The sequence below is a fragment of the Belonocnema kinseyi genome, chromosome 5 (genome assembly GCF_010883055.1).
Source record: "Belonocnema kinseyi isolate 2016_QV_RU_SX_M_011 chromosome 5, B_treatae_v1, whole genome shotgun sequence".
In the NCBI taxonomy this organism is placed as follows: domain Eukaryota; kingdom Metazoa; phylum Arthropoda; class Insecta; order Hymenoptera; family Cynipidae; genus Belonocnema; species Belonocnema kinseyi.
The window spans coordinates 75088253-75114957 of NC_046661.1; the positions used below are offsets into that span (position 1 = coordinate 75088253).

General features: G+C 28.0%; 1 protein-coding gene across 1 annotated transcript in view; it reads left to right on the top strand.

Annotated features, from left to right (window-relative positions):
• Positions 1-1497: 1497 nt before the first annotated feature.
• Positions 1498-26705, top strand: part of LOC117173989 — a 38113-nt gene continuing 12905 nt past the window's right edge. Inside the window, exons 1-3 of the mRNA XM_033362673.1 lie at positions 1498-1709; positions 11742-13112; positions 25139-26694. Of these exons, the coding sequence (XP_033218564.1) occupies positions 1512-1709; positions 11742-13112; positions 25139-26694 (3125 nt within the window). The 5' untranslated portion in view covers positions 1498-1511. The remainder of the gene's footprint in view (positions 1710-11741; positions 13113-25138; positions 26695-26705) is intronic.

Consider the following 26705-nt stretch of genomic DNA (forward strand, 5'->3'; position numbering starts at 1 on the left):
GGGTGAGTTTTAACGACTTCAAGGTGAATGAAATAAAAACTTCAAAAGACTTTATCGAATGAATAGAATTCAGTAAATTTAGAAGAATGTAAACAAATTTAGGATAAACTAATAATAATTTAGGGTGAATTCAAACTGAACTGCACAAAATATTTAAAAATTTTTTTAAACGGGACAATTAAATTTCGTCTGTTTTAATACCAATGCATACCAAGCACGAGATACGTGATGAGATTGTGTTCGTTAAAGCCGAATGAGTTTTAACAAAATAGAATTCACAATCACCGAATTACAGTTTTCGATGCTTTGAACTTACCCTAAGCGCGCTCAAACTTTCGAGCGAAGCGCAGAAATGTTATCTTTTTCGTCGAATTTTTAAGCCAAAAGACGAGTTCTTTAGAAGGTCGTTCAATTTTCGATCCGAAAGGATTGCAGGTCTTTGGCTTTCTTTCATATTTTGGAAAAGGTCAAAGGAAGGAAAAGGAGATGTTTTCCGAGAATAGAGAAAAAAGTGGTGTTTTAAAGTATGGGAATGCAGGGGAAAAGGGGCAAGATAAGGAATAGCATTTTTTGTAAGTATTTCTTTTTCTTCCCCTATTTCCCCTATAACCGAACTGCTGAGCCACTGTGATCTCTGGACGTTGGCTTTCTTTAATGTTTGGGGGGAAGTGGACGGGAGGAGGGGGAGTTAAAGGGAAAAGGGGAAGTTTTTCGAGAATAGGGTAAAAGTGTGGAACTTGAAAATGGGGAAGCGCAGGGGGATAGGAGGAACAAAGGAAATAGAATTTTTTGCGAGAAAAATTCCCATTTTTCCCCTAAAATTGAACTGCTGAGTCACTGCGATCTCTGGTCTTTGGCTTTCTTTAATATTTGGGGAAAAGGGAAAACGGGAAAAATTATAAAATGGAAACTTTTAAAAAAGGGAAACGCAGGGGAATAGGGGAAAGATAGAATTTTTTCTAATAATTTTTTGTTTAAAGACAAATTCCCCTATTTCCCCTACAATTGAACTGCCGAGTCACTGTGACCTCTGGTTTTTGGCTTTCTTAAATTTTTTTAGGGGCAAAGGGGAAAATCGAATAGGGGAAACGCAGGGAATAGAATTTTTTCTACTAATTTTGTTGCGATAAAATTCCCCTAGTTCCCCTATAATAGAAATGCTGAGCCACTGTGATCTCTGTTCTTTGGCGTTCTTTAAATGGGAAGGGGGGGGGGGTGGAAAAGGGAAAAAGGGAAAGACAGAGGATAGAATTCTTTGCTATTTGTTTTTTTTTTAGAAGAAAAATTCCCCTATTTCCCATACAATAGAGCTTCCATACCCTGTGATTAATGGTTTCTTGACATTCTTTAATATTTGCTGAACTTCAATTTGACAGTTCGCAGTTCTCGCTGTGATCACTCATTCCTTCTTCCCCCACCTCGACGACTATAAACAGCAGACATTTTGGTCTACTTCCCACTTCCCAGTCCCACTTCGCGAACAGTTGTCTGGGCGCGACGTAACGGGAAAGATGTCCGCTTTGCGGAATTTTACGTTTACGACATTCTGTGTTTTGCTTGTAGTAAAAGGTCTGTCAACAGCACCTGTCAATGTCCCCTTAACGAGCGTTTCTAATCTGCTTATTCAAACTGCCTTGAATTCTCTCAATGAAAGTTCTCCAAATCACCACACTTATCAAAATGGTGAACTCATAAGTGCTCAAAAATTGGTAAGTGTCATAATATTATAAAGTGTGTTTTTTTCCACATAACCTCTAAGACCCTATAAAGAATTTATTTAAATAGTTTCTCCTTTTTGCTTGATATAATTACCTCTTCTATCGGAAATAATCGATGTTATATTTATTAATTAATCACAAAGAGATAAACTAATGATTAATTTATTTTGGTTCCGATTTATACCAACTGACAAGTGCTTTTTGTTGACATTCTTTGTTTAGCCCCGCGTATTTAAAAAGAATTCCGATCGTTGTGTTTTGATTTTTTAACAATATGATTAAGAATTGAAGGCGTTAAATGAAAAATTCAAAACAAAATTATCGTTTCAAATTGGAAAACACAGAATTAAAGGTTTGCGTTTTTAAATTCAAGGCCTTCCCATTTAAAGTCTACTGCGTAAAATTATTTAAAAAAGAAACAGGATTTCGGGTGATTTTTTATCGAAAGTAGGATGATAAAAAAAAATGGCAAAAATGAGTAATCAGGGTGGCCGCTGAACCGGGAAATGACAGTGAATTTATGTTTTGACAATTATAATAATTTGAATTTTCAACTTTTTTTAAACATTAATTTCAGTTAACTTTTTCTCTCATTTATCAGAACATAACCGTATTTTTTGGGCTTGGCCGATTTTTTAATTTTTTGTGCTTTATCCTGATCTGGTATGCCTGTGAACGAAAATTCCCGAATTTTATTGTGCGGACCTACATTTTGTTCACAGTTTCTGATGGCGCAGTTTCATTGTGAACTTGAATTTTTTAATTAAAAATAAAAATAAAAAAATTGACTTCATCCGAAAAAGATTTTAGTTTACTTTTCAATGCCAAAATAGGAATTTTAAGCAAAAAGTAAATAGTAAATAAGGAAAAAGTACAAAAACATGATTGTACGCAATTATCTAAATAAAAATGTTGACCTAGAAAAATATATTTGTGGAACATTGAACTGTTTTGTCAAAAATGCGTCTTTTTATCTGTGAAAAATTTGAAAAATATTTCTTGGTTGAAAATTTAACTAATTTGTTAAAAATCATTTTTTTTTTCTTGTGAAAATTAATTCACCGTTAAACTTGATCTTTTCAGTTGAAAATTCATATATTTGTTTTGAAATACAGATTGTTTTTTTTTAATTCGTTATTTTTTTATTGTTTACACATGAAATTAAAGTAATTTCGAAGCGAAATTACTTTGTTCATAAAAAAACATTTTGCTTACAAAAAAAGAAAGAGTCATGATTTTGATTGAAAAACCTTACTTCTTTAGTTGAAAATTTGACTATTTTATTCGAAATTTGTTTTTAACTGTTAAAAATTAATTTTTTCACTAAAATTTTCAATTTTTGGTTAGCAGTTTATCATTTTTATTTGAAAATTTATGAATTTCATTCAAGAATTATTTTCTTTGATTATTTATCTATTTTGTGGGAAATCCGTATTTTTCCTAAAATATTAATTTTTCAACTGAAAATAAAACGTCAAATCTTGGTTAAAAATTTATGTACTTAGTTGAAAACTCATCTTATTGGTATAAGGTGCAACTTTTTCAGTTAAAGATTCATCATTTTAGTTCAAAGTTCATTACTTTGATTGAAAATACAGCTATTTTGTTGAAAAATTCGTTTTTGGAGGGCAATTTTGTTGAGACTGAAAATTCAACTGTTTTATTTTTTTATAGTTAAAAATTTATTTAACCTGAAAAAAATGTATGATATTCACGGAAAATAATTATGATTATAATAAAATATATGTCTAATTATCTGAAATATTTTATTTAAAAAATTGATTTGTTAATATAAAGAAATAAATTATTTTTAAATGAAACCCCAGTTCGACCATTGAAACTTTATAAACTATTATCAAATTTGTTTAGTAATTTCAAATTAATAGATGGGATTGCAAGACTTCAACGAAAATGCAAAGTTCTGTATGTTCAACAATGCGGGAAATATAATTACCAAAAAATAAAATGTTCAAAAAATGAAATTTTATCAAATTTAAAATTACAAAAAAATACCGATAATATTCAATAACGAAATTTAAATATTCCGAAAGTGAAAGTAAACGACAATAGAAACTTCAGACATTTTAAATTATTGAAATTACTAAATTTTCGAATTCATTACGTTCCAGAAAAATGTCAACTTCCTGATATTAGTAAATTACCAAACTTTCAGAAAAGATATAAATAATAATTTTCATATTTTGTATCTGTTGGAATAATATTTTATTTCATGCACGTGTAGTTTGTAATTGAAAACACGTTACGAAATTTTGGTAATTGAAAATATCCTGTTTTTAAATATTTCGTTAATTTTTATAATTTTGTGAATTAAAAATTTTTCTAGTTTTCATAACTTTCACTTTGGGAACATATTATTTATTTCAATAAACATTTTCGGCCTAAGTTTATTTTTTCGGTGAATTTTATTTTTTTGAAATATTCTGCTGAAATTTGTATATTAAAAAATTGACCGTTTTTAAATATTTAATAATATTTAACTGTTCATTTAAAATTAGCAATTAGAAATCAAATACAATTTTCAAAACTGAACAATTTAAAAAAGAATTGCTTGAAATAGCCCTAAATCGCTGAAATTTCGAAATACTTAATTTTTAATAATAATTAAAAATTTGAAAATATTAAAAAAACTTATTCTTTCTAATATTTCGAAGTAAAATTTTAATCTTTTTGTTCTATATTTTGAAAGTTTTCAAGATTGAAAAATGAGTTTGAAGAGAATATTAAAAAAATTTTGAAACACTACAAAATATTTTTCAAATATTCACAAAATAATTCGAGTCAGTTTAAAAGTATTAAAAAATCCTAAATATTTTTAACACTGCTCAAATGTTTTTTTAAATTGTATAAGTTGTTTTAACATAAGAAATTTTTATTTATAATTTTCTAGATTATTTTTTGATATATTTGAAATATTTAAAAATCTTTTACAATTTTATCGCGAAACTTCGAAAAATTATATTTATATAACCTTAAAGCTAATAAACAAGGAAAGACATTTTTTTCTTTTCTTTTTTAGGAGAAAAAAGTTTTTTGTTATATTACAGATTGCAAAAGGAATATTTTATAGTGGTTTTCCAAATGTGGTCGTTAGATTTTTGGTTTTATTTTCTGGTTTTCTTTTGGTTAAAATTTAATCTTTTTTAAATTAAAATTGCTACTGTTTGCTTTTAAAATTACAATAATTAATCAAAATATTTTTAGTTGAATATTCAACTGCTTGTTTGACAGTTGAACTGTTGAATTAAAAATTCATTTTTTTGTTGTTAAAAATTTAATGTTTTTGTTAAAATGGTTTGGTTTTATATTCAAAATATTAAACATGAATTGTTTCGAATTAAAAATATTAAAAATTGTTTAATCACAGATTCAAATTTGGAAATTAGAGGAACATTGGAAGCATTTAAAATCAAAAAATTTAAATTCGAAGATATCAAAGGTATAATTAGAAATTGAAAAAGGTTCAGTTACTAATATAAATGATTTGACATAAAAATTGAAATCTTAAAAAAAATATTGCAGATGGTTGAATGAAATATTATTTAAAATACATACATTTTTCAATAATGCATTCTTTTATGAACGTTAAAAAAGAGGCTAAAATCTCTGTAAAATCTCATCAATGACACGTTCTGCGCAATGTTTGCAAATTCTTCCAAATTTCTTTGAATTTATATGAAAATTATTTTTTAATTCTCATAATTTTTTTTCTTGAGTTGAGGAATTTTTAATTAGTGCTTGGATCAGGGGTGAAATAGTAATGAATAATGAATTTATTCAAGTGTGCCAAGGACAGAAAACTGTGTAATATTCTTGATTTTGCTTACCGTGCAATCAACTTAAAGGCGAGGTTTTTTTGTAACAAAGTCAATGTCTAATGTCAATATTACCCAAAAATGAGTCTGACCCTGAATTTTAATTCTTTTGACAGATTTGTGGATAATGTGTCGTTTTGTTTTTATTTCATATGTTAGGATAAATGCCTCGTAAGTTTTTACAACTCATATTTGATCTGTCAGATTTAATTCTTTTATTATTATAACTGTTCCCTCTTTTTCAAATCATTGATAATAAGTAAAATTTATTGAGGGAATAAAAAAGTGTGATGAAAAATATGAGGACAGAGATTACATTTCTGAAACAATAATAAAAAGTTTATGACTCTATTTTTGAAGTAATGTCGACTCAGCAAGACTAATGATTTCGCATTATTTTATAAGAAACGGTTTGATCCGTATTTTGTTTAACTTTAAAGATAAGAATTGACGGCTTTAACTTATTAAGGAAAATGAAATGCTTGCTCTTCAATAAAACATATTAGCATATCTTGTCATATTTAATTTAAACAAAATAGATATCCATAATTAAATATAATCAATTTAAGAGAATTGAAATTCGAAATGAAAATTGCTTATTATATTATTCAGTTTAACTTTCGTGTTTAAATATCGTAATTAAATTTCATGAACAAAAGTGAATGTATTATTTTTTGGCTTGTAGATAATAAATATCCTGATTAGAAAAAGTAATTAATCACTTATTTTCAAAATAAAAGTAAAATTAAACAAACATTTATAGCTTACAAAATTATGCACTTTTCATGATCTGGCAATTCTTAAGTAGCTCGCAGTTTAAAGGAAATCAATTGCAGATAAAATAGGATAGAAATAGTTAGGGTTATCGAATAACACGCGTGCGTTGAGTTATGATGTAAAAAGTTGAGTTATATCAGAACTAATTATTTATTCAAGAGTAGACTTCTCAATTTTTTGACATTGGGAGATTCCAATTTTTAATTTATTCGATGGCTTTCTAAGACCTTGGTATTTCAGTAGATATCAATTTCAACGACGCAGAAAAGTACTGATTTTGTGGAATGAAATCGCAAAAATTTAATTATTCAAACTTTAACATACTGAATTATAGATAATTGCTCGTTTTTAAATTCAAAAGAAAATCACAGACAAATATTTTAAGTATTAAAATTGCAAATTGAGATATTATTTATTCTTTCAATTCTTTTTAAATCCAGTCTCTATTTTTCATTGGTATTTATTAAAAATTTTATTTCTTCAAGTCGGAAATCCAACATCACTTTCAAGTACGTTTTTTTATATAAAAAAATTTTATAATGAATATTTAGTGCTTTAAAATTTCAGAAATTATTAGTAATAAAATTTAACAAACAATTTTCGTGCAAAAAAGTTTTGAAAATCTTTTCAAATATTTTTGAAAACCTGCGAAATTCTATGAAATTTGCCGATATTTCCTGAAATTCTAGAAAATTGATTAAATTACCTTGAGGACGTTATAAATCCCTTAAAATCATTAAAATGTTTGCAAATTTCATAAAATCCAAATCCATTGGAATGCCTTCAAATTATTGAAATCAATTAACAATTCCTAAGAATTTTTTTAAATTCTCTCAAATATTTCAAATCCTTTGGAATCAGTTAAAATGTTTTGAAATCTCTTGAAAATTCCTTGAGTTTAAAAATAACGCAAAACCTTTAAGATTCTTTGGAATCCTTTCAAATCATCAAAATATTTTGAAATACCCTAAAATATGAGAAGTTCTTTGAATCCCTTTTAATTGTTGAAGTTTACTAAAAATTCCTTGCAATATTTTTAAATATCTTAAAATAATTTAAATCTCGTGAAATCCCTTCAAATTATTGAAATCAATTAAAAATTCCTTGCAATAATTTAAAATTTCCTCAAATATTTTAAATCCTTTGAAATCCGTAAAAATTATTAAAATCTATTCATAATTCTTTGGATTTTTTTAAATACCCTATAATATTTCAAATTCTCTGACATTATTTGAAATGATTAAAGTCAATTAAAATTTCCGCCGAAATATTTCAAATCCTTTTAAATTCGATAAAATCTTTTTAAATCCCTTGAAACTTTTAAAAACTTTCAAAAAATTCTTGAAAGTTAAAAAAAACACCCTATTCATATCAAATTTCTTTGGAATCCCTTCAAATTATTGTAAACTATGAAAAATGCCTTGGAATCTTTTAAAAATTCCTAAAATGTTCAAAATCCTTTAAAATCCTTTTAAATTATTGAAATAAATTAAAAATTCCCTCAAATATGTATTTGAAATGTTAAATGTTTAAAAATACACTAAAATATTTTCTAAATTTTGGAATCCCTTTAAATTTAAATGATTGAAATCTATTAAAAATTCCTTGGAATCTTTTAAAGTACCCTAAAATACTTTAAATTCTTTGAAATCTGTGGAAACTTTTGAAATCTCTTGAAAATGTCTTCGTTCATTTTAAAATAGTGTAAACTATTTCAAATCTTTTAAAATTTTATTAAATTACTACAATAAATTTAAAATTTCCTGGACTTTTTTTTTAATCCCCGAAGATATTTTAAAACCTTTCAAATCGTTTGAAGTCTCTTAAATTCTTGAGAGCCCTTCAAAATTCCTTTCAATTAAAAAATTCTAAAACCTTAAAAATTCTTTAAGATATCTTTAAATTATTGAAATCAATTGAATAATCCTCGGAAATTATATAAAAATCCCTTGGAATCTTACAAAATACCCTAAAATGTTTAAAATCCTTTTAACGTTTGTAATTTTGAAAAGCTTTAAATTGAATTTTAATTCTAAACAAAATGTAAGTTAATGATCATGTAATTTTGAATAATTTAATTTTAATTGTCCGATTTTGAACTATTTCCAGTTTTACAAGTATAACATTACCTTCGATTTCATACTAAATAACAGAATAAAAGTATTTTCTTCAATTTTAACATGATATTTTTTTATGAAAAAAGATAGTAATACTTTAGATACGCTTATTGATATCATTTACTGATAATATGTAAACAAGAAGCATATGGCATCGAAGTAAAATGCCAAATCAAACGATCCGACTTTTGAAATATAATAAAAAACAACATTATTCCGGATCACTTAAATTCAGTGCAATAAGTTTGAGAAAAGTCTACAATGAATAATAAAAACATCGATATTGCGACTTTTTTGTATATTTATTTTTTAGTGAGGGATAGTTAATTTTTGAAAGTATCCACTCTTCCATACTAGAAATAATTGTTGAATTTCGAATGGGTCTACTAATTAAAATTTTTAACTGCAAGATTTTTACTTTTCATATCAAAATATTGTACTCATTACAATTTAAAAATGTTAATCTTTAATTTTGAATTTGACATCCAGCAATTTTTAATGCTTTAAATTTGAAATTATCTTAATTAAAGTGTATTAAATGAAAAATTACCTGCTTTTAAAAACTTTAAATTTAAAATTATTTTATTCATTTATATATTTTTAATTTTTAATACAGTCAAAATTTAATGAGTCAGTTTTATAGCTCAACAGAATATGCAATAATTATAAACATGCTTCAATTGTTAAATATTTTCAAAAAATTTTAATTTAACATTTTTTTAAACAGAGCTGAAGACGAAACTCTTCAGATGATACAATTTCAAGCTGTTCTCATTAAAAAGTTTCTTATAAGAAAACTGTTCGATTTTGAATTTTAAATTGGTAAATTACTCACTTTTTAAATCTATATTCTAAAAATGGTAAAAGACCCTAAACAAAATATTGTTTATGCTTCCATGTTCGGTAATTTACAGATTTAAATTAGTCAAACTTCAATTTTCACATTTTTCCAGTTTCAATATCTTCCTGTTACAAATTAAAATTTTTCAACTTTGAAATGGTTGATTTTAAAATGATGTAAATTCAACCTATTCAGTTTTAAGGTTCTTCGTTAGAAATTCCTCAACTTCGAAAATTTGTAACTTGAACTTCTTGAATTTTAATTTTATAAATATAAAATTGAGTTAAAAATAAACATTATTCTTCCAATTAAAAATTTTAACTGTAAGTTTAATAATGCAGTTTTAAATTATGAGATTTTTATTCAGTGTCCTTATTAGTTTAACTAACTAAATAGTTGAATTTATAATAAGAACAAATTAATTTTTAACCAAATGGTTGAATTTTCGAGCAGAGGAGATGAATTTTCGACCTATAAAATTGAATTTTTAACTAGATGGTCGAATTTTTAAAGAAAAAAGATTGAACTTTAACTCAAAAACAAATAGTTAAATTTCTAAGCCGAAATTAGAAATTGTGTAGAAACCAGTTGAATTTTCAACCAGAAAATTTTTATTTTCAACAAAAAGTTAATTTTTAACAAAAAAAGATTACTTTTCTGCAAAAAAATATAAATTTTTAACCCAAAAAATATAAATTCTCTATAAAAAAATACTTGATAGTTAAAACTTGATATGAAAAAAAACTTTTCAACCTACAAAGTTTAATTTGCAAGAAAGTAGTCGAATTTTAAAACAAAAAATTTAATTTTAAATTAAATTAAATTAACATTTAACTTACAATTGATGAATTTTCAACCAAATAATTAAATTTCAACAAAAAACAGACTTTTTAACAGATTACTTTAATTTTCAACCTACAAAAATAAATTTGTAAACAAATGACCGAAGTTTCAAACAATAGCTTTTCGAACTTTAAATTAATTTTTAGATTATTTTTTGGAGGATACGAATTTTAAATTTCACAATATTGTAGTATCGATTTTAAATATCAAAACATCAGAACCATTTCGCTATTCAATATTTCAAAATTTCATATTAAAATTTTTGATAGTCAGTTTCGAATTTAATCATTTTAGGTGTAAATATAATGCAATTTCGAAATAAAAGTTGTCCTAAACTGTGCTAGATTTATTCTCATTTGTGCCATAAACGGTGTTTTGAAAAATCAAAAAATACGCGCACAATTTTGGAAAAACGTTTTTTTTTGTAGATCTGCAACTTCTTACCAGAGCAACAAGAAAGATTGTGGTAGACGGCTCGAAGGACACACAATTTTGGGCAGGAAAGAAAAATTTCAAAAACCTAACCATTAAAAAAAAAAAAAATTTTATTATTTTTAAAGATTTCGTAAAACTAATACTTGTTCACAGTTTTGCTTAACAAATGTAGTCTTTATTTCCTCTAACAAAATTACGTAAGATCAACAGTTCTCATATTAAAACTCAAAATGTAAAACTCAAAAGAAGTACAAAGCCCAAAAATAATCAAATTTCGAAAAACCAAAGCTTGCGCTGAATAATAACTGCATTTATCGAGCACAAATCAGAACATTGTTTTTTAATTTTTACATTTTGGGTTTTAACCTGACAACTTTTGATCTTATGTAATTTTTTTTTACCTGGAAGTAAAGACTGCATTGGTCGAGCACAACTCCGCACAAATTTTAGTTTTTCGAAATTTGACTATTTTTGGATCTTAAGTTTTTTTAGTTTTACATTTTGAGTTTTAATATGAGAACTGTTGATCTCACGTAATTTTGTTAGAGGATATAAATACTGTATTTATGGAGCATAACTCAACACAAGTTTTAGTTTTTCGACATTTTTAAAAACAATAGAAATTTTGATTTTTCAACGGTTAGTTTTTTGGAATTTTCCTTTCATGCCGCTTAGCCTAACCTTTCTTTTTTACCTATTAAGAAGTTGCGGATCTAGCAAAAAAACAAAACGTTTTTTAAAAATTGTGCCCGTACTGTTTGATTTTTCAAAAAACCGTTTACGGCACAAATGAACATAAATCTAGCACAATTTAGCACATTCATTTTTTCGAAAAAATAAGTTTGCGGATCTAAGTTCCGGGACATGAATTTGAGTATAAAAAAGTGTTAATATCGCAATTTTTGGTAACTAACATTTTTTTCAGTTTTAAATAAAGTTCGCATGCGTTGATGTTTTGAAGTTTCGGAGTAGAACTTTATTAATTTTGAACTTATTATATGATTTAAAGGAATCGATTTCTTGCAAAAATGTTTGGTGATATTCGTTGACTTTCGCAATTGATAATATATTTGAAAAATTGTGGCCACTCTGAACCCCAATTTTGAAAACTTCCAACCTGAATTTATGAATTTTTGGAATGAACAAATTGAGCTCAAAATTAAATTTCTCTTTCCAGGAGGTGTCGCCCTTCACAGTCTACAGACTCACCTTCAACCTCGACCCAGCTTGCGATGATAAATCAGTCTGTCCCAAAGAAGCTTGCACCCTCGAAGTCAAGCAACACGAGCGAGGAGCCGTAAGCGTTAATCGAGATTCAGTTCAATGCTTGTATCTCCATCCCCAGTCCAAACCCCAGGTTCCAAATCCCGATCACGAACAGATCGATTCCCTAGAAAAACCAATCGGAGATAATATAAAACTCGACCATGAAGTTCAGACTTCAGCAGACCACAATGATCGTCCCTTTATTGCTGTTCCAGCCAATAAGTCCCCATATTGTCCCGGATGTCCCTACGAGCTTAATCCCAGAAACCTTCCGGGCGTCTCGGCTTTCGTGGACCAGATCGTCAAATCCATGGACGATTCTCTCCCCGGTGATTTTAAACACACGGCCATCACTATCCTCAGAATCTCGAGATCAGTTCCACCAAATGCCAATGTCGTCCGCTACGAATTTCTGATTCTAATCGCAGAAACATCTTGTTTGAAAACTTCCCTAGTGGAAAGAACCGAATGCTCTCTTCAATCCGGCGTCCCAATCAACAGGTGCCTCGTGACCTTGGAAGAGAAGCCCTGGCAAGAAAACAGTCGAGTGATTACGAAAAATAATTGCACCGGTACAAATCTTGAAAATGAGTTGCACTCGAGTGTTGGTACCAGTTTTTCTCCAGCAAATATGCCCTCGGAAAATAATTCGGCGAGTTCCGTTTTGAACCAGGAAGGATATGAGGACTCGAAGACTGAATTTTTTGATCAGGTGGCGCAGGAGGGAAAATTTAGTACTTACGAGACGATGCCTAATCAGTATTTCGAGCCGCCGACTTTGAATTTGACGGTGGAGGGTGATGATGGAAATATCAAGAGGGTTGTGGTTGATGAACCGGCGAAAAAGGTGCTTTTGGATAAGGATCATGTGGAGGCGGAGAAGAAGGAGGAATTCGCGGATAGGATGAAGGAGTTTGATTCCTTTTTGAAAGAGTTTGATGTTCTTGTTCGAGAAATGGAGCCGAAGAAAGATGAGAGGATCCCGGTTGTGGAGGATGTGATCAAGCAGGTGAAGATTGAAAGGGGATCGCAGAGTGAAGAAGAGAATGGAGAAGGATCTTCTAAAAAGCTGATCGAGTCGATTCGAGTCAAGAGGGATTTGGCAAATGAAGATTTGGTTCTTGTTCAGGATGAATTGTTGCTGAAGAAGTTGGCCAGGAAGGCTATTGCGATCCTGGATGATATCGATTCGGATTCAATGAAGAGGATCGTTTTGAAGGTCCTGGAGGCAAAGAAAGAGAAAGTGAAGACGAATCAAGTTAATTATTACCTTAAACTAAAGGTATAGTATTTCCAATTTGATTATTTTAAAATATTTCTGCTTCCATCAATCAGGGTGGCTAGGGTGGCTTGAAAAAAACTCTTTTTTTTTGCTGCAGGATGCTCTGTTATTTTTTGAGGTTCCCAGAAAGTTTGGGTTATGTCCTGAAAATGCAAAGTAGTAGTTTTATTTACAATTCATTCTAGAGACGAGCTTTTTTGAATTTTTTTCATCGTGTATTTTTTTTGTATTTGATGAGCGACAAGTTTGCAAGTATTTTTTAAAATTATTTTCAGGGTGGCCGCTGGGCCGGGAATTTTATGTGATCCGGGAAAACCGGGAAATGACAGAGTCATCACAGAGTGTTACCTATTCACCTTTTGTCACCTATTTTATGAATTTGTCACCTTTTTCTCCTATTTTGGGGCTTCTCATCTTTTGTCACCTTTTTCAGTTGAAAAAGTACAACTTTCTTCAAAATTTCAACTTGCACACCAAATAAAGTTTTTATTACACTTTGCCAATCGACGAATCTTGAACCAAATGATCGAATTTTCAAACAAAAAATATTAAACTTCAACCAGGAAGAGTTGCATTTTCAAACATAATCATACATTTTTAATTTGAGAAGATGAATATTTTACAAGCCACTTTAATTTTGAAGCAAGGAAGACGAATTTTCAAATAAAAAATATGACTTTTCTAACAAATGAGGATTTTTACAGCAAAAGGATTGATTTCCTATAAAAAAAAAATACAAGTGTTTAATAAGTCAGTTGAAATTTTGATAAAAAAAGATTACTTTTTAAGAAAATAGTTGAATTTAGATTAATTATAAAATAAAAATATAATTTTTTTCAACTAAAAATAATTAGCTTTCAATAAAAAATGATCAATTTTTAACTAAAGAAGATGACTTTTAAACAAAACAGTTAAATTTTCAACCAAATAGTAGAATTTTTAACCAAGAGATGAATTTCTAGCTAAAAGGTGATATTTTTTTTTAGCAAATAGTTGATTTTTCCACCCAAAAAGACGATTTTTAAAGTAAAAGAGAATGTTCAATCCAAAAAGTATCAATATTCGACCAAAAAATATGACTTTTTAACAAAATAGTTGAAACAAAAAAAACTTTTTTTGTTGTTTTGTTTTTGATAGAAAGAACTAACTTTCAATCGAAATAGATTTTTTCAACCAAGAAGTTAATTTTAATAAAAAAAAAAGGTGACTCTTTAAGAACCTAATTTAATTTTCAATAAAATAAATAAACTTTCAAACAATTTGTAGAATTTTGAACTAAACACCAAAAATATAATAGTAGACTTTTCAATAAAAATTATTGACTTTCAAATGTAAAAGTTGAATTTTTAACAACTAAAAAAAAAATATTTTTCTACCAAAGGATAAATTTTCAACAAATAAAGACGAATTTTGTACAAAAGTATAAATTTTCGACCGAAAACGATGACTTTTTTAAAAAAAATCGTTGAATTTTCACGAAAAGTATGTTGTTTAAGTAAAAGAGATTATTTATTAAACAAAAATACAATAATAGACTTTTCAAATAAAAAGAATTAATTTGCAATCACAAAAGATGAATGTTCAACCAAAAAATATAAATTTTCAATAATAAAAATGAATTTTCTGCCAAGCAATATAATTTGTTGTCCAAAAACGATTACTCTTTAACAAAAGACTTTAATTTTTAATAAAATAGTTAAATCTTTAACTAAATAGAAGAATTTGTAACTAAAAATTAGAATTTTGAACCAAAAAAATTATTCATTAAAGTTCCACTCCTCATTTGAGAGTTGAACGAATTTTTTTAAATTTCATTTCTTTTCGTTGAAGATTCATAATTTTATTTCAAAAATTCGTTTTTTTAGCTAAAAAATTTAATTAAAAATTCGTTTTGTTGCAAACAAGTTTTTTTAAACTACAAATTCAAATATTTTGTTTAAAAAGTCAACTGATTAATTGTAAATTAACTTTTTTGTTATTGTTTCATGTTCTTGTTTTTAAAATTAAATTGTTTGATAGAGAATGAGGCTTTTTGACTTGAAAATTCAACAAATTGATATAAAATTAAACTGTTGTGTAGAAAATTCCTTTTTTATTGAAAATTCATCCTCAATGAAAATTTGTCTACTCCGTTTATTGTAAAAATTCAACATTTTGGTTAAAAAATTATGTTTTTTGTTGAAAATTCGTCTTTTTTTTGTCAAAATCTAGTAATGTTGAAAATATAGACTATTTGGTCAAATCAAACTGTTTTTTTATTTTATATTAAAGCTTTGTAGTGGAAATAAATACTATAAAATTTTTTGACAAACATTAATCTTTATTTGTTGAAGATTCAACAATTTGCTTAACATTATTTTTCATTCTTCACAGAAAATTTTTTCTCAGTAGAAATTCATCTGCTTAATGTTTTGGTTAAAAATTGAACTTTTATGGTTTAAAAATGCAGACTATTCATCTTTTTTGTTTGGAAAATCAAAAATTTTGTAACGGATTTATCTATGTTGTAAACAATAAAATGGTTTTGTAAAGAAATACTTTTTATTTTTGTTTAATAGAAAATTAGTTCTCAGTGGAAATGTAAATACTCCATTTTCAGGGTGGACGTTTTAATCAAAGAAAAAAACTTCTGTGCATCTCTCGATTTACAACAAATCACAACTTTTTTATCTTATTTAACATTTGCTTATCACCTATTTGTCACCTATTTGAGAAAAAATGTCACCTATTCACCTTTTTTGACGTCAATAGGTACTGTGATGACTGTAATGAATTTATTTTTTGATCGGGATTTTACAAATTTGAAGAAAAAAATCTGTTCTACTTAGATTTCAACCATTTTTTAAATAATTAGGTAAATTATTGTTTTTGTGAATTATCGTTAGTTTAGTGCCATCAGTTTAATTATTTTTCAGTTTAGGATGCGAAATTCAAAAATATTTCAATGAAATTTTTTTTCTCCATTTTATCCTCTAATTTTTAAGCGTAAAATTTAATTTTAATATTTTTTAAACGCAGTTTTAGACTTGAACAACTAATAACGAAAACCGTTTGAAATCGAAGACTTTTGATTAAAGAATTATTGGTTGATCAACTGTGAATATTAATTAATTAATCATTTTTTAAATTGAACTGCACTTTAAGATTTGAAAAGTGAATAATAATTGATTTTACAAGACGAGTCGAATCAGTTTCAATTGGAAAGTCTTATTGGCTTTTTTCAACCGCGATTTTAAATGTGAATCCGATGGTAAAAAAATTGAGACAAGTCATATTCGATGTAAAATATTCCGAAATTTCGATTGGTGCTGTCAGAATTTTGAAAAAATTCATAATGACAAAGTTTCATATGTTTATTTTAAAAAAACGCGAAATAAAATATGAAATGAAAATTTTTTGTCATTCGAAATTTTTTGTTTTTTGTTAAATAAATAAATAAAACTTTGTTAATATGATTTTTTAAAATTCTAAAACACCAATCGAAAGTTCAGAAAATTTTTCATCGAATATTACTTTCCTTCATTGTTTTTACAATCGGATTCAAATTTCAAATCGCGGTTGAAAAAATCATTTAAAAAATCGTCCGTTTTTGGCATTAATGGGTTAAAAGAACTTCAAAATATTACATTCTTAATTAGTGGCTTTTATTAAATTTTGAATATTATTTTAGTCTAAAATATTCCATTTTTAAACAATTCAATTTAAAAATTTTAAGTTAAGAAAAAGAACAATTACTCAAAATTGAGAAATATCTGACTGTTCATTTAAAATCAGTAACTATAAATTAAATATTCAAAACCAAACAAAAAAATCTAAGCTTGAAACGTTACGATTTTAATTTATCTATTTAAACAAATTTAATTTTCAAGTCAAATTGTTTTTTTTTTTTGTAATAACAGTTTAAAGCTTATTATTCGTAGAAAAAAATCGAGTAGTTGAAGAAATATTTAAGTTTTCAAATAATTAAAAATTAATTTAAAATTCGAAATGATTTCAAATAATTGAAAAGAAGCATCATTATTTAAAACAAATTTAGATTACCCAGGAAAATTGAAAATTAATGTTATGAGAATATTTAAAAATATTTACAAATTTATCAAAAATGAATGTGGAAGATTTTAAGAAAATTTCTGCAATTTGGCTGGCTTAAAAAAAAATCTCCTGGCCTCAAATATTATTTAGCCCGCATAAAACTCACAAGATAGCTTCCTTATGTTAATACAAATTCAACAACAAGTTGACAAATATATAAGGCCTCAAAAATTATTTAGCTCGCATAAAACTCACAAGATATCTTCCTTATATTAATTTAAAGAAAAAATTGGGTGTTTTCTAAGGAACGAAGCCAAAATTTCAAATATGCGGTCTGTTTTTAAAAATAATCAGTTAAATTTTTATCCTTTTCAATTATGATAACATTTAGTTTCCAATGTGTAATTCGGAAGTCTTTCACTTACAAGTTTTCCATATTGGATTTTAATTTTTAAGCGTACATTTTTCATTTAAAGAATTTTAAACTATAGTTTGAAAGTCTTAAAAAATAAAAAAATTAGTGGCGTTTGAAATCGAAAATTTTAGATAAAAAACTTATTCGTTGATAAAAGTGAATATAAATTATAATTATTTTTGAACTATGAATTAAGGATTAACAAGTGAAAAAGAATTGATTTTACAAAATGATTCGGAATCAGTTGAAAATTTAAGAATTTACAGATTTCAACGTTAAAAATTAAATTGTTTCAACTAAAATTTTGCAATTCTTAGTGTATTCACGCAGATCTAAACGCCAGATTGAAACTTTATGAGCTACTTTCAATTTTAAAATAACTTCAAAGTAATATATTCATAATTAAAGGCTTTTGTCAAATTTAAAATATCGTTTTAGCCTAAAATTGGAAATTTTGTCATTAAAAAAAAATAACAATCATATTTGATTTTTCATGTAAAATCGATATTTATAAATCAAATATTCAAAACAAAACAAAAAACCAAATATTGAACGTTACAATTTTAATTGTTCTATTTGAAAAATTTAATTTCCAAGTAAAATGGTTGAATTTTGATATATAATAAATATTGAACATCTATAATTCCTAGAAAAAATTCAACTGAGTTGAAGACATATTTAGAAGGTCTACAAAGATTTAAAATTAATTAAAATTTTTTAATGATTTAAAATAATTTAAACGAAGTGTCTACGTATATCAACAGAATCTGGCTATTCGTACCTACATTTTAATGCAAATAATCCACGGCGTAAATTAAAACAAAATATAGATTTTTCCAGATTTCAAACAAAAAAGTTATAAGCTTTTTAAGAATTATGTACGGATTTAAAAGAATAAAAAACATTTTCTTGAGATTCGTAGGAAAATTGAAAATTACTTTTTATTTTGAAGAAATAATTTAAAGAGAATATTTAAAAACATTTAAAAAGATTTGTAAAATTGTCAAAAATATGTTCTATTTTACAGGATTAAAAAGAAATTTAAGAATTCGAATCATTATAAAAGATATTTAGAAATCCTTAAGAAAATTTTTAAATAATTGAAAGTTTGAATAAATTTAAAACAACATTTAGATGTTTCGAGATTTTGAAATAAAATTGTAAAGCTTTTTAAGCATTTTTTAACTATTTAAAATGAAACTAATTTAACTTTTAATTTAAGAAGTTGTTAGTTTCTTACAAAAATTTAATCGTATCATTTTTAATGTTTTTAGCTTAAAATTATTTAAAATGATCTACAGCTCAGTTTTGATTAGTTCAAATACAAAATTTTTCAGCTTTGTAGTTCGAATTTGTTTATTTTATTGACCGTGAAAAAAGTTTGCGAACCGAAATAAACCGAGGAATGACCGGGAATTTTTTATGTGATTAAAACGGACCTCCAGTTTTTTCGAACTATTTAAACAATTATTATTTGTTAAGACGTTTTTGTTTCTCCTGTCAATCATAAAAAATCAGCAATTTTGGAATTAATGATACTGGAAGTGAATTTTGATATTTTTAAAAATTAAATTAAGGTGGCCATCCATCCGGGATGAAGCCGGGAGAGAAATATTAAATCGGGAAATTTCTCGTATTCCCCGTATTTAAAATAATAGTGATTTTTTAATAGAAATCACATTTTTTAGTGAAAAAATATATCCGGTCGTTTTGAATTTCACTTGATACTACCTGACATGATAGTTATTAATAATATAATAATCGTCTTTAAAATTTTCATAAATTTAATTCAAAATTATAGCTGTAATGCGCTATTCTAAAACAATTGACCCTGAGGCCATCGAACTAAAATTTTTTTCTTACAATTTCTAAATAGAGGTTTCAAATTTTTAATTTCACCATATTGCAATTTCTAATTCAAATAATTATTTAAAATTAAAAGAGCATTCCTCTATTAAATATTACAAAATTTCGTATTAAAAGCCATGATAGTTTTGGATTTGATAATTTTAGATGTAAATATCAAGCAATTTCGAACTACAAAGGTTAAAATTGTACAATTTAAAAAAATGGAATCATATTACAGCAATCTTGTTGTGCATTATTTATTTTAATTTTCAATGTGATATCTTAAAATTATCCGATTTTTTGTTGAAGGTTTAAACAAATAAATCATTTCAAATTGGAAAATATTATGCTTAAGTTTAAACTTTTCCCTTACACAGGTTTTAATTTTGTAACTAAAATTTAATCCGTTGAATTTCGGAAAGTTTCATTAGCATTTAAAATTTATCAGTGTTCAAGTCATTTTAATTTATTTCAAATTATTGAAATTTTAAAAGATTTGATTATAAAAAAATGTAATATAAAAATTTTTGGCGACTAAATTTTTTTAGTTTTAAATGAAGTTCGAATTTGTTTAAATTACAAGGTTCTGGAGTAGAATTTTTTTCATTTTCAATGTTCCGCATTTAAAATTACTATTCAGTTTAAAAGTTTTTTTAGTATTATTTAATTCATTCATTAGTTATAAATAATACAATTTCAATTCCTCTAAGTTTTAAATAAACTAATCTTAAAATATTAAACTTCTAAGGTTTTGACATTGTCAAAACAAAATTATTAACAAATTAATTCAACTTTAACCGAAGTAGTTGACTTTTTAATTAGAAAAAATCAATGTTCAATCAGAAATGGAATAGTTGCATTTTATGATTTAAAAAAATGAGTTTTCATCAAAGTAGTTAAATATCCCACCGCAATGAGATGCTTTTACAATTAAAATGATGAATCATCAACGGAAATTTATTCAAAAAGAATTCTCAATAAATAATTTAATAGTAGATATTTTAACCAAAAAATATTTCATTTTAAATAAAAAAAAATTTAGGTTTAACCATTTTTAAGAAAAAATGGAGGTCTATTTAACAAAATTATGGAATTTGCAACCAAAGAATAATTTTTTTAATCAAAAATATAATCGCCAGGAGAAAGCAACATACCAATTTTTCATTTTCTCTGATTTTTAGGGTTTCTCTGACCTACGGTCACCCTGTTAGAGTATTCCGTAGGAATTCGGAAATTAAAAATTCACCGTAAAGTACTAGAATAATTCGTAAGACTTTAAAATAGAAGTGACTAAAAAAATTCCAGTCACTTCTTCAAATTTACATTACTTCCAGATTTTCCAGAATTTTTTCACAATTCTATTACTTTCTATCCTTTTTTAGCTACCCTGTGTTTCAGAAAACTAAATAACTGTTATTTCTTGGTATCAGAATAAGCAAAAATAATTCAAGTTAATTAACAATGCGTATAATGCATATAGATGTGTTTCTTAGAATTATTAAGATCGACTTATTCTCCAGAATATTTACATAAGCCATACCTGGCAGCATGGAGAGTGTGTCATAGTCAGCCATATGACTACTCCCGATTTAATCAGACCGATTTAATAAAATACTTCTCAAATAAAATTAAAAGTGTAATTACTTATTATTCCTTATTTCTTCCCTGCAATAACCAATAGGTTATGGGCCCAGGTACGCAATAAAAGGAAAGTGATTATTGTTTGATAATATGGTGGTGTTGTTATTGTTTGATATCGCGGTACAAATTCCAACAGTTAAAGTGGTAATAATGGAAGTAGAAACGAAGAAAGTAAAACGCAATATTAACGCGTTCAACGTAGATAGATACAGCGTTTGGAATTTTGGAATTCGAGTGCTGATCGCTGAAGAAGATGCGTTACAAGTCCATGATAAAAATTCTCTTGAACAAGTGACTGATGAATGGCGAAAACAATATAGAATTGCGAAGGGAATTATTGTCGAGCATTTGAATGATTCCATGATTGGGCTTGCAACAGAGGAAGATACTTCTCGATATATTTGACAAAAGTTGGATTCAATATATTGCTGAGCTTAAAACTAAAAGGAGAAAAAAAGATTTTCTAAATTTCGATAAAATGGTTGTGGAACTGTGTGCAGCAAGTAAAAAATGAAATTAAATGAACAAGGTTGATGATGCTGTTGTTGTTGCAATCAAAATTCTATCTGACGACACCTTAAGTCTTGCTTGTGTGAAAATGAGATTATTGGACTATGAAATAGAAATTCGAAATGAAAGTGGCGAAATAAGTGCAAAAGCGTTACAAACGGAAGTTAAACAACTAAAAATCAAAAAGAAACTAACAGAAAATGGAAGAATTTTCGACCAAGTCACATCAAACTCCAGAAGAACGTCCGAGAGACACTAATTTAACAAATAAATTACAATTTATATTTGATTGAGGTATAACTGATCATCTGGTTAATCAGCGCGCTGTTTTTACAACGGTGACGAGTTGGAAGTACCGCAAACAATTTCCATCGCGAAGAAGAATGAAGCTATAACTGCCACTAAAAAAGGAATAATAAAAATGACAAGAAACCTAGGAGTGACCGGGATTTTCGAAAATGTTCTATACGCATCTGATATCCCATATAATTTATTATATGTATGCCGAATTCAAGAAGCTGGAATGTGCTTTATTTTCAGCGAGACTGGAAAAGTCATGATTAAAATGGATGGCAAAACCATTCTCACGGCTAAGAGTGGTAAGTCACTAAACAACTTAACATGTGTACATTTTCTTGTCAATGAAAATATGTGTTATCACCTGAGTGCTGAGAAAAATACATTACCACACATATAAAAACTTTGTTAATCATGTATCTAGTACACTCACTGAAATGCAAGACCAACGAATTAATTAAATATCAAATAATGACGTAGTTGAGAAACAGTTTTGAGTAATGACATATGTGACGGAATAATGTGAGCTTCTTATCAAAAAATATACACATCAAAATCACATTTCAATTATAATTGACAGGATATGTCAATCAAAGCCCGGCACCGTACCCCACTTTCCCCTACATGGTGCAGATTTAGGTAGATTTTGGGGCGGGGGGAAATTCTGACTGCAACATATTTGCTAAGTCTGACCCTATATTCATGATAAAACTAAAAAAGGTAAGTTTGACAAAAATTCATTCAAAGGTATACCCGTGGTTTATGGACAAAATGACTCCACAGTAAACCCCAGGAATAAATTTTATCTTTAAATTGGATAAAAACGCTGCAACACGTTTATCTGAGGAAAGATCAAATTTATCTGATGAAAGATAAAATTCTACTAACGTAAATATTTATTTGGCATAAGCGATATGTCAAACGACTGCGTCTAGCTTTAAAAACAAAAATAATCACTATAAACTAATCAAAGTGCAGCCTATGTATGCTGCAAGTGTAGGTCAATGCTTTTCTAGTTAAAATAATTTAAATAAGTGAGACGATTTAAAAAATGAATAACATGAGTCTTTTCGAATTTGTGGAAGAAATTCTTTCGGTGAACCTAGACGCAGCCATTTGACATATGACATATGCCAAATAAATATTTGCGTCAGATAAATTTTATCTGTCGTCGGGTAAATTTTATATTTTACCAGATAAATTTTATCCTTTGTCAGATAAACGCGCTGCAGCGTTTTTATCTAATATAAAGATAAAATTTATTCCTGGGGTTTACTGTGTATAAGGTACTAAATGTTGAAACTGGTAAATTTATTATAGCTCGTGATGTTATCTTTGATGAATTTAATTTTAAATTTACACGACCGCGTGTACACATCAGCGGCATTGAAAATTCAAACTAAAAAAAAGGCAGAAAATTGATAAAAATTTAGAAATCAGTAAAAATTGAGAGAGTAATATTAACAAATCTGATACATAAACGGATGAAGTTAGCGTGATATTTATTATAATGAAAAGCATAGTTCCTATTTATGTACGCAGTCAATAGTTCGTGAATTTCCCATGTCATATCAAGAAATAGAAACCCGTAATGAGAACATTCAGTGGGAACAAGAAATAGTGCCTCGTCCAAATGAGGAAATTATTGTAGACTGTAGAGGGGTCTTTGTTATTAAAAATGATATCCACGGAAATATTTATTTAGTAATCAATATTTGTTAGAGTACGAAGAAACTTTTGTGCCCGTGGCACGGATTACCACATTTCGAATCAGTGTAGCTTTCGCGGAACGAAATGTATTATTAATCCAATAAATGGATGTTAAAACGGCTTTTCTTGATGGTTTATTAAAAGAAGAAATTTATATGCGTATACCAGAACCGAGTTGAAGCAAAGAAATATCAAGTATGTAAATTGAACAGAGCAGTATGTGGTTTAGAGCAATCTGCTATATGTTGGTTTCAACAATTTGATCACGTACTCAAACAAAAGGAGTTTAAAAACTCCTCAGTTGATCGATGTTTATCTATTCTTGAAAAAGGTGATGTCACTAGAAGTATCTATACACTGTTCTATGTTGATGACCTTCTAATTATTACACTTGATATTAACACTATGAAAAACGTTTAACTGTATTTAATGAGTCGATTCTCGTTGGTAGATATGCAAGAGTTAAAGTTTTTCTTGGAAATAAACATGGAAAGAAATTATCATTCATATTTGATAACTGTTCTTCGAAAATTTAACATGAGCAATTGTAATGCTGTTAGTACTCCTCTGTGAACGAAAATAATTTATGAAACCTTAAATTCTGAAGAATATTATGGTTCACCTTGCGAAAATCTCAACAGTTTTTTAATGTATGCAATGTTATGTAAACACGTCCAGATTTGTGAATAGTTGTTATTGTGAACTTACTAAAACGGTATCAAACTAAAAACAATAGAGAACTATGGCTATATTTGTGTTCGATTGGTTTATAAAAGAAATGAACTCAAAAGCTTATTAATTGGATATGTAGATTCTAATTCGAATTGTAGTGATCTTGATCGTAAGAGTACAACTGGGTATATTTAAATTATTTGTTCAAAATATAATTTGTTGGAATAGTAAAAGACACAACTCAGTTGCGACGTCATCTACGGAAGCTGACTATATGTTACTGTTTTAAGGGGTTAAAGAAGCCTATTGGTTAAAATCTGTTTTGGCTAACATAAAATTGATATCCAAATCAATAACTATATTTGATGATAATATGTGAATTCTAATTGTAAATAATTCAACTGATCATACACGATCAAAACATATAGATGTTAATTATCTTTTTTTCAGGGGGAAATATTGAACAAAAAGAAGTAACACATGAATCCAATCAATAATAATAATCCCCAGAAATAAAATAAGTATTTATCTTAACACTTATAGATTATTTTTGAGTGGAGTGTTGGAATAAGCAAACATAATTCAAGATAATTTGTAACACTGCGCAATACATAGATGTGTTTCTTAGAATTGTTATGATAGACTTATTTTCCAGAATTATTACATAAAATGTTCCTGGTGGTATGGAGAGTGTGCCGTAGAGAGCCTTTTTCATTAATTTGACTAATCTCTATTCGGACAACCCAATTTAATAAAATACTTCTTCTAAAATAAAATTCAAAGTGTAGTTACTTATTATTCCTTATTTTTTCCCTGCAATAACCAAGGCCATGCCTAAAAAAATTCCTCTCTATTCTAAATTTTCCTGGTTTCCCGATTAAAGTACAATGACATTTTCTAGGTAGCGACGACGACTTGCAGCGAGGGTGAACTCGATTTCGCTGAAGAAAGACGCTGCCTCGAGGACGCAATTAATCCAGTTCGAAGCTGTAAAATCCAAATCTTAACATCCGAAGAAAATCCTTTACTCTCTCCCAAGATAATCGAATCCGCATGCATCGACTTTTCCGAAGAAGTAAAAACGAGACGTCGTCGTGAAATTCTCGCTGGGGGTTCCACAAAAAAGGATATAAAAGACCCTAAAATTCAAAAGTACGCCCAGCTCGGTCTCCAAGAATACGCCAAAAATTTTGACAGTTCCTACGAACCTATTATCGCTAACATTACTGACGCGAAAGTTCAGGTCGTATCCGGAATTCTCTACAAAATCAAAGTCCAATTCGGAAACAGCAATTGTCGGAGAGGAGAAACAGAAAATTGCCAACTTCAATCAGACGGTGAACGCAAAGAGTGTCTCATCAAAGCCTGGTCCCAACCCTGGCTTGATAACGATAATCCAAAAATCACAGTCGACTGTGAATCTGACGAAGGTAAAGGATCCGATAGTTTAAATTCCAAAAGTCTTGCTCGAAATGTTGAGGTTGAAAGGAAGAGAAGATCCCTTCCTGGAGGTATAACACCCATGAATATAAGCGATCCTGATATTCAAAACTACGCAAAACTCGGTCTCCAGCAATATTCCCAGAGTCTTCAAAGTGTCAACGAACCTGTTATCGCCAGAATAGTCGAAGCTTCTTCGCAGGTCGTTTCCGGGATGCTCTACAGAATTAAAGTCCAATTTGGAAGCAGCGATTGTCCGAAAGGGCAAACAGAAAATTGTCAACTACAATCTGATTCGGAATTGAAAGAGTGTGACATAGAAGCCTGGTCTCAACCCTGGCTTGATAAAGGAAAACCGAAAATCACAGTCACATGTGGATCTAAGAGGAGAAAACGATCCACGTATGAAGCTAAAGCAAAAGAATGGGATGACATGTATGATATGCCGGTATCAATAGACGATACAGTTGAAACTAACGCTCAGCAAGGTCTCCAAAAATACGCCGAGACTAGTAAAAGTCTGTATGAACCACTTATTGCTAAAATCATTAATGCGACTGATAACAGCGATTTAGGAGTAACAAAAATCACTGTCAAAATCGGAGACAGTAATTGTAAGAAAGGAGAAAAAAATAATTGTAAACTTCAACCTCACACAAAATTAAAAGAGTGTTTGATGAGAATCTCGGATGATCAAACCGGTAGGAGAATCGAAGTTGTCTGCAACGATTCAAAGCAATCTAAAAAAAAATCCCATAAAGTGAAGTCGAAACGTCCTAATGGGGGTACAGCACCAGGGGATGTAAATGATCCTGAAGTAAAAAAGTACGCGAATTACGGCCTTAAAAAATATTCCGAGAGTCTTAAAGGTTCTCAAGAACCTGTCATCGCCAAAATAATCACGGCTTCTGGTTCGAAGCAGGTCGATGGAATGCTTTACAAAATCGAAGTGCAATTTGGAGACAGCGATTGTCCAAAAGGAAAAAGAGTTCATTGCAAACTTCTATCTGACCCAAAATTAAGACAGT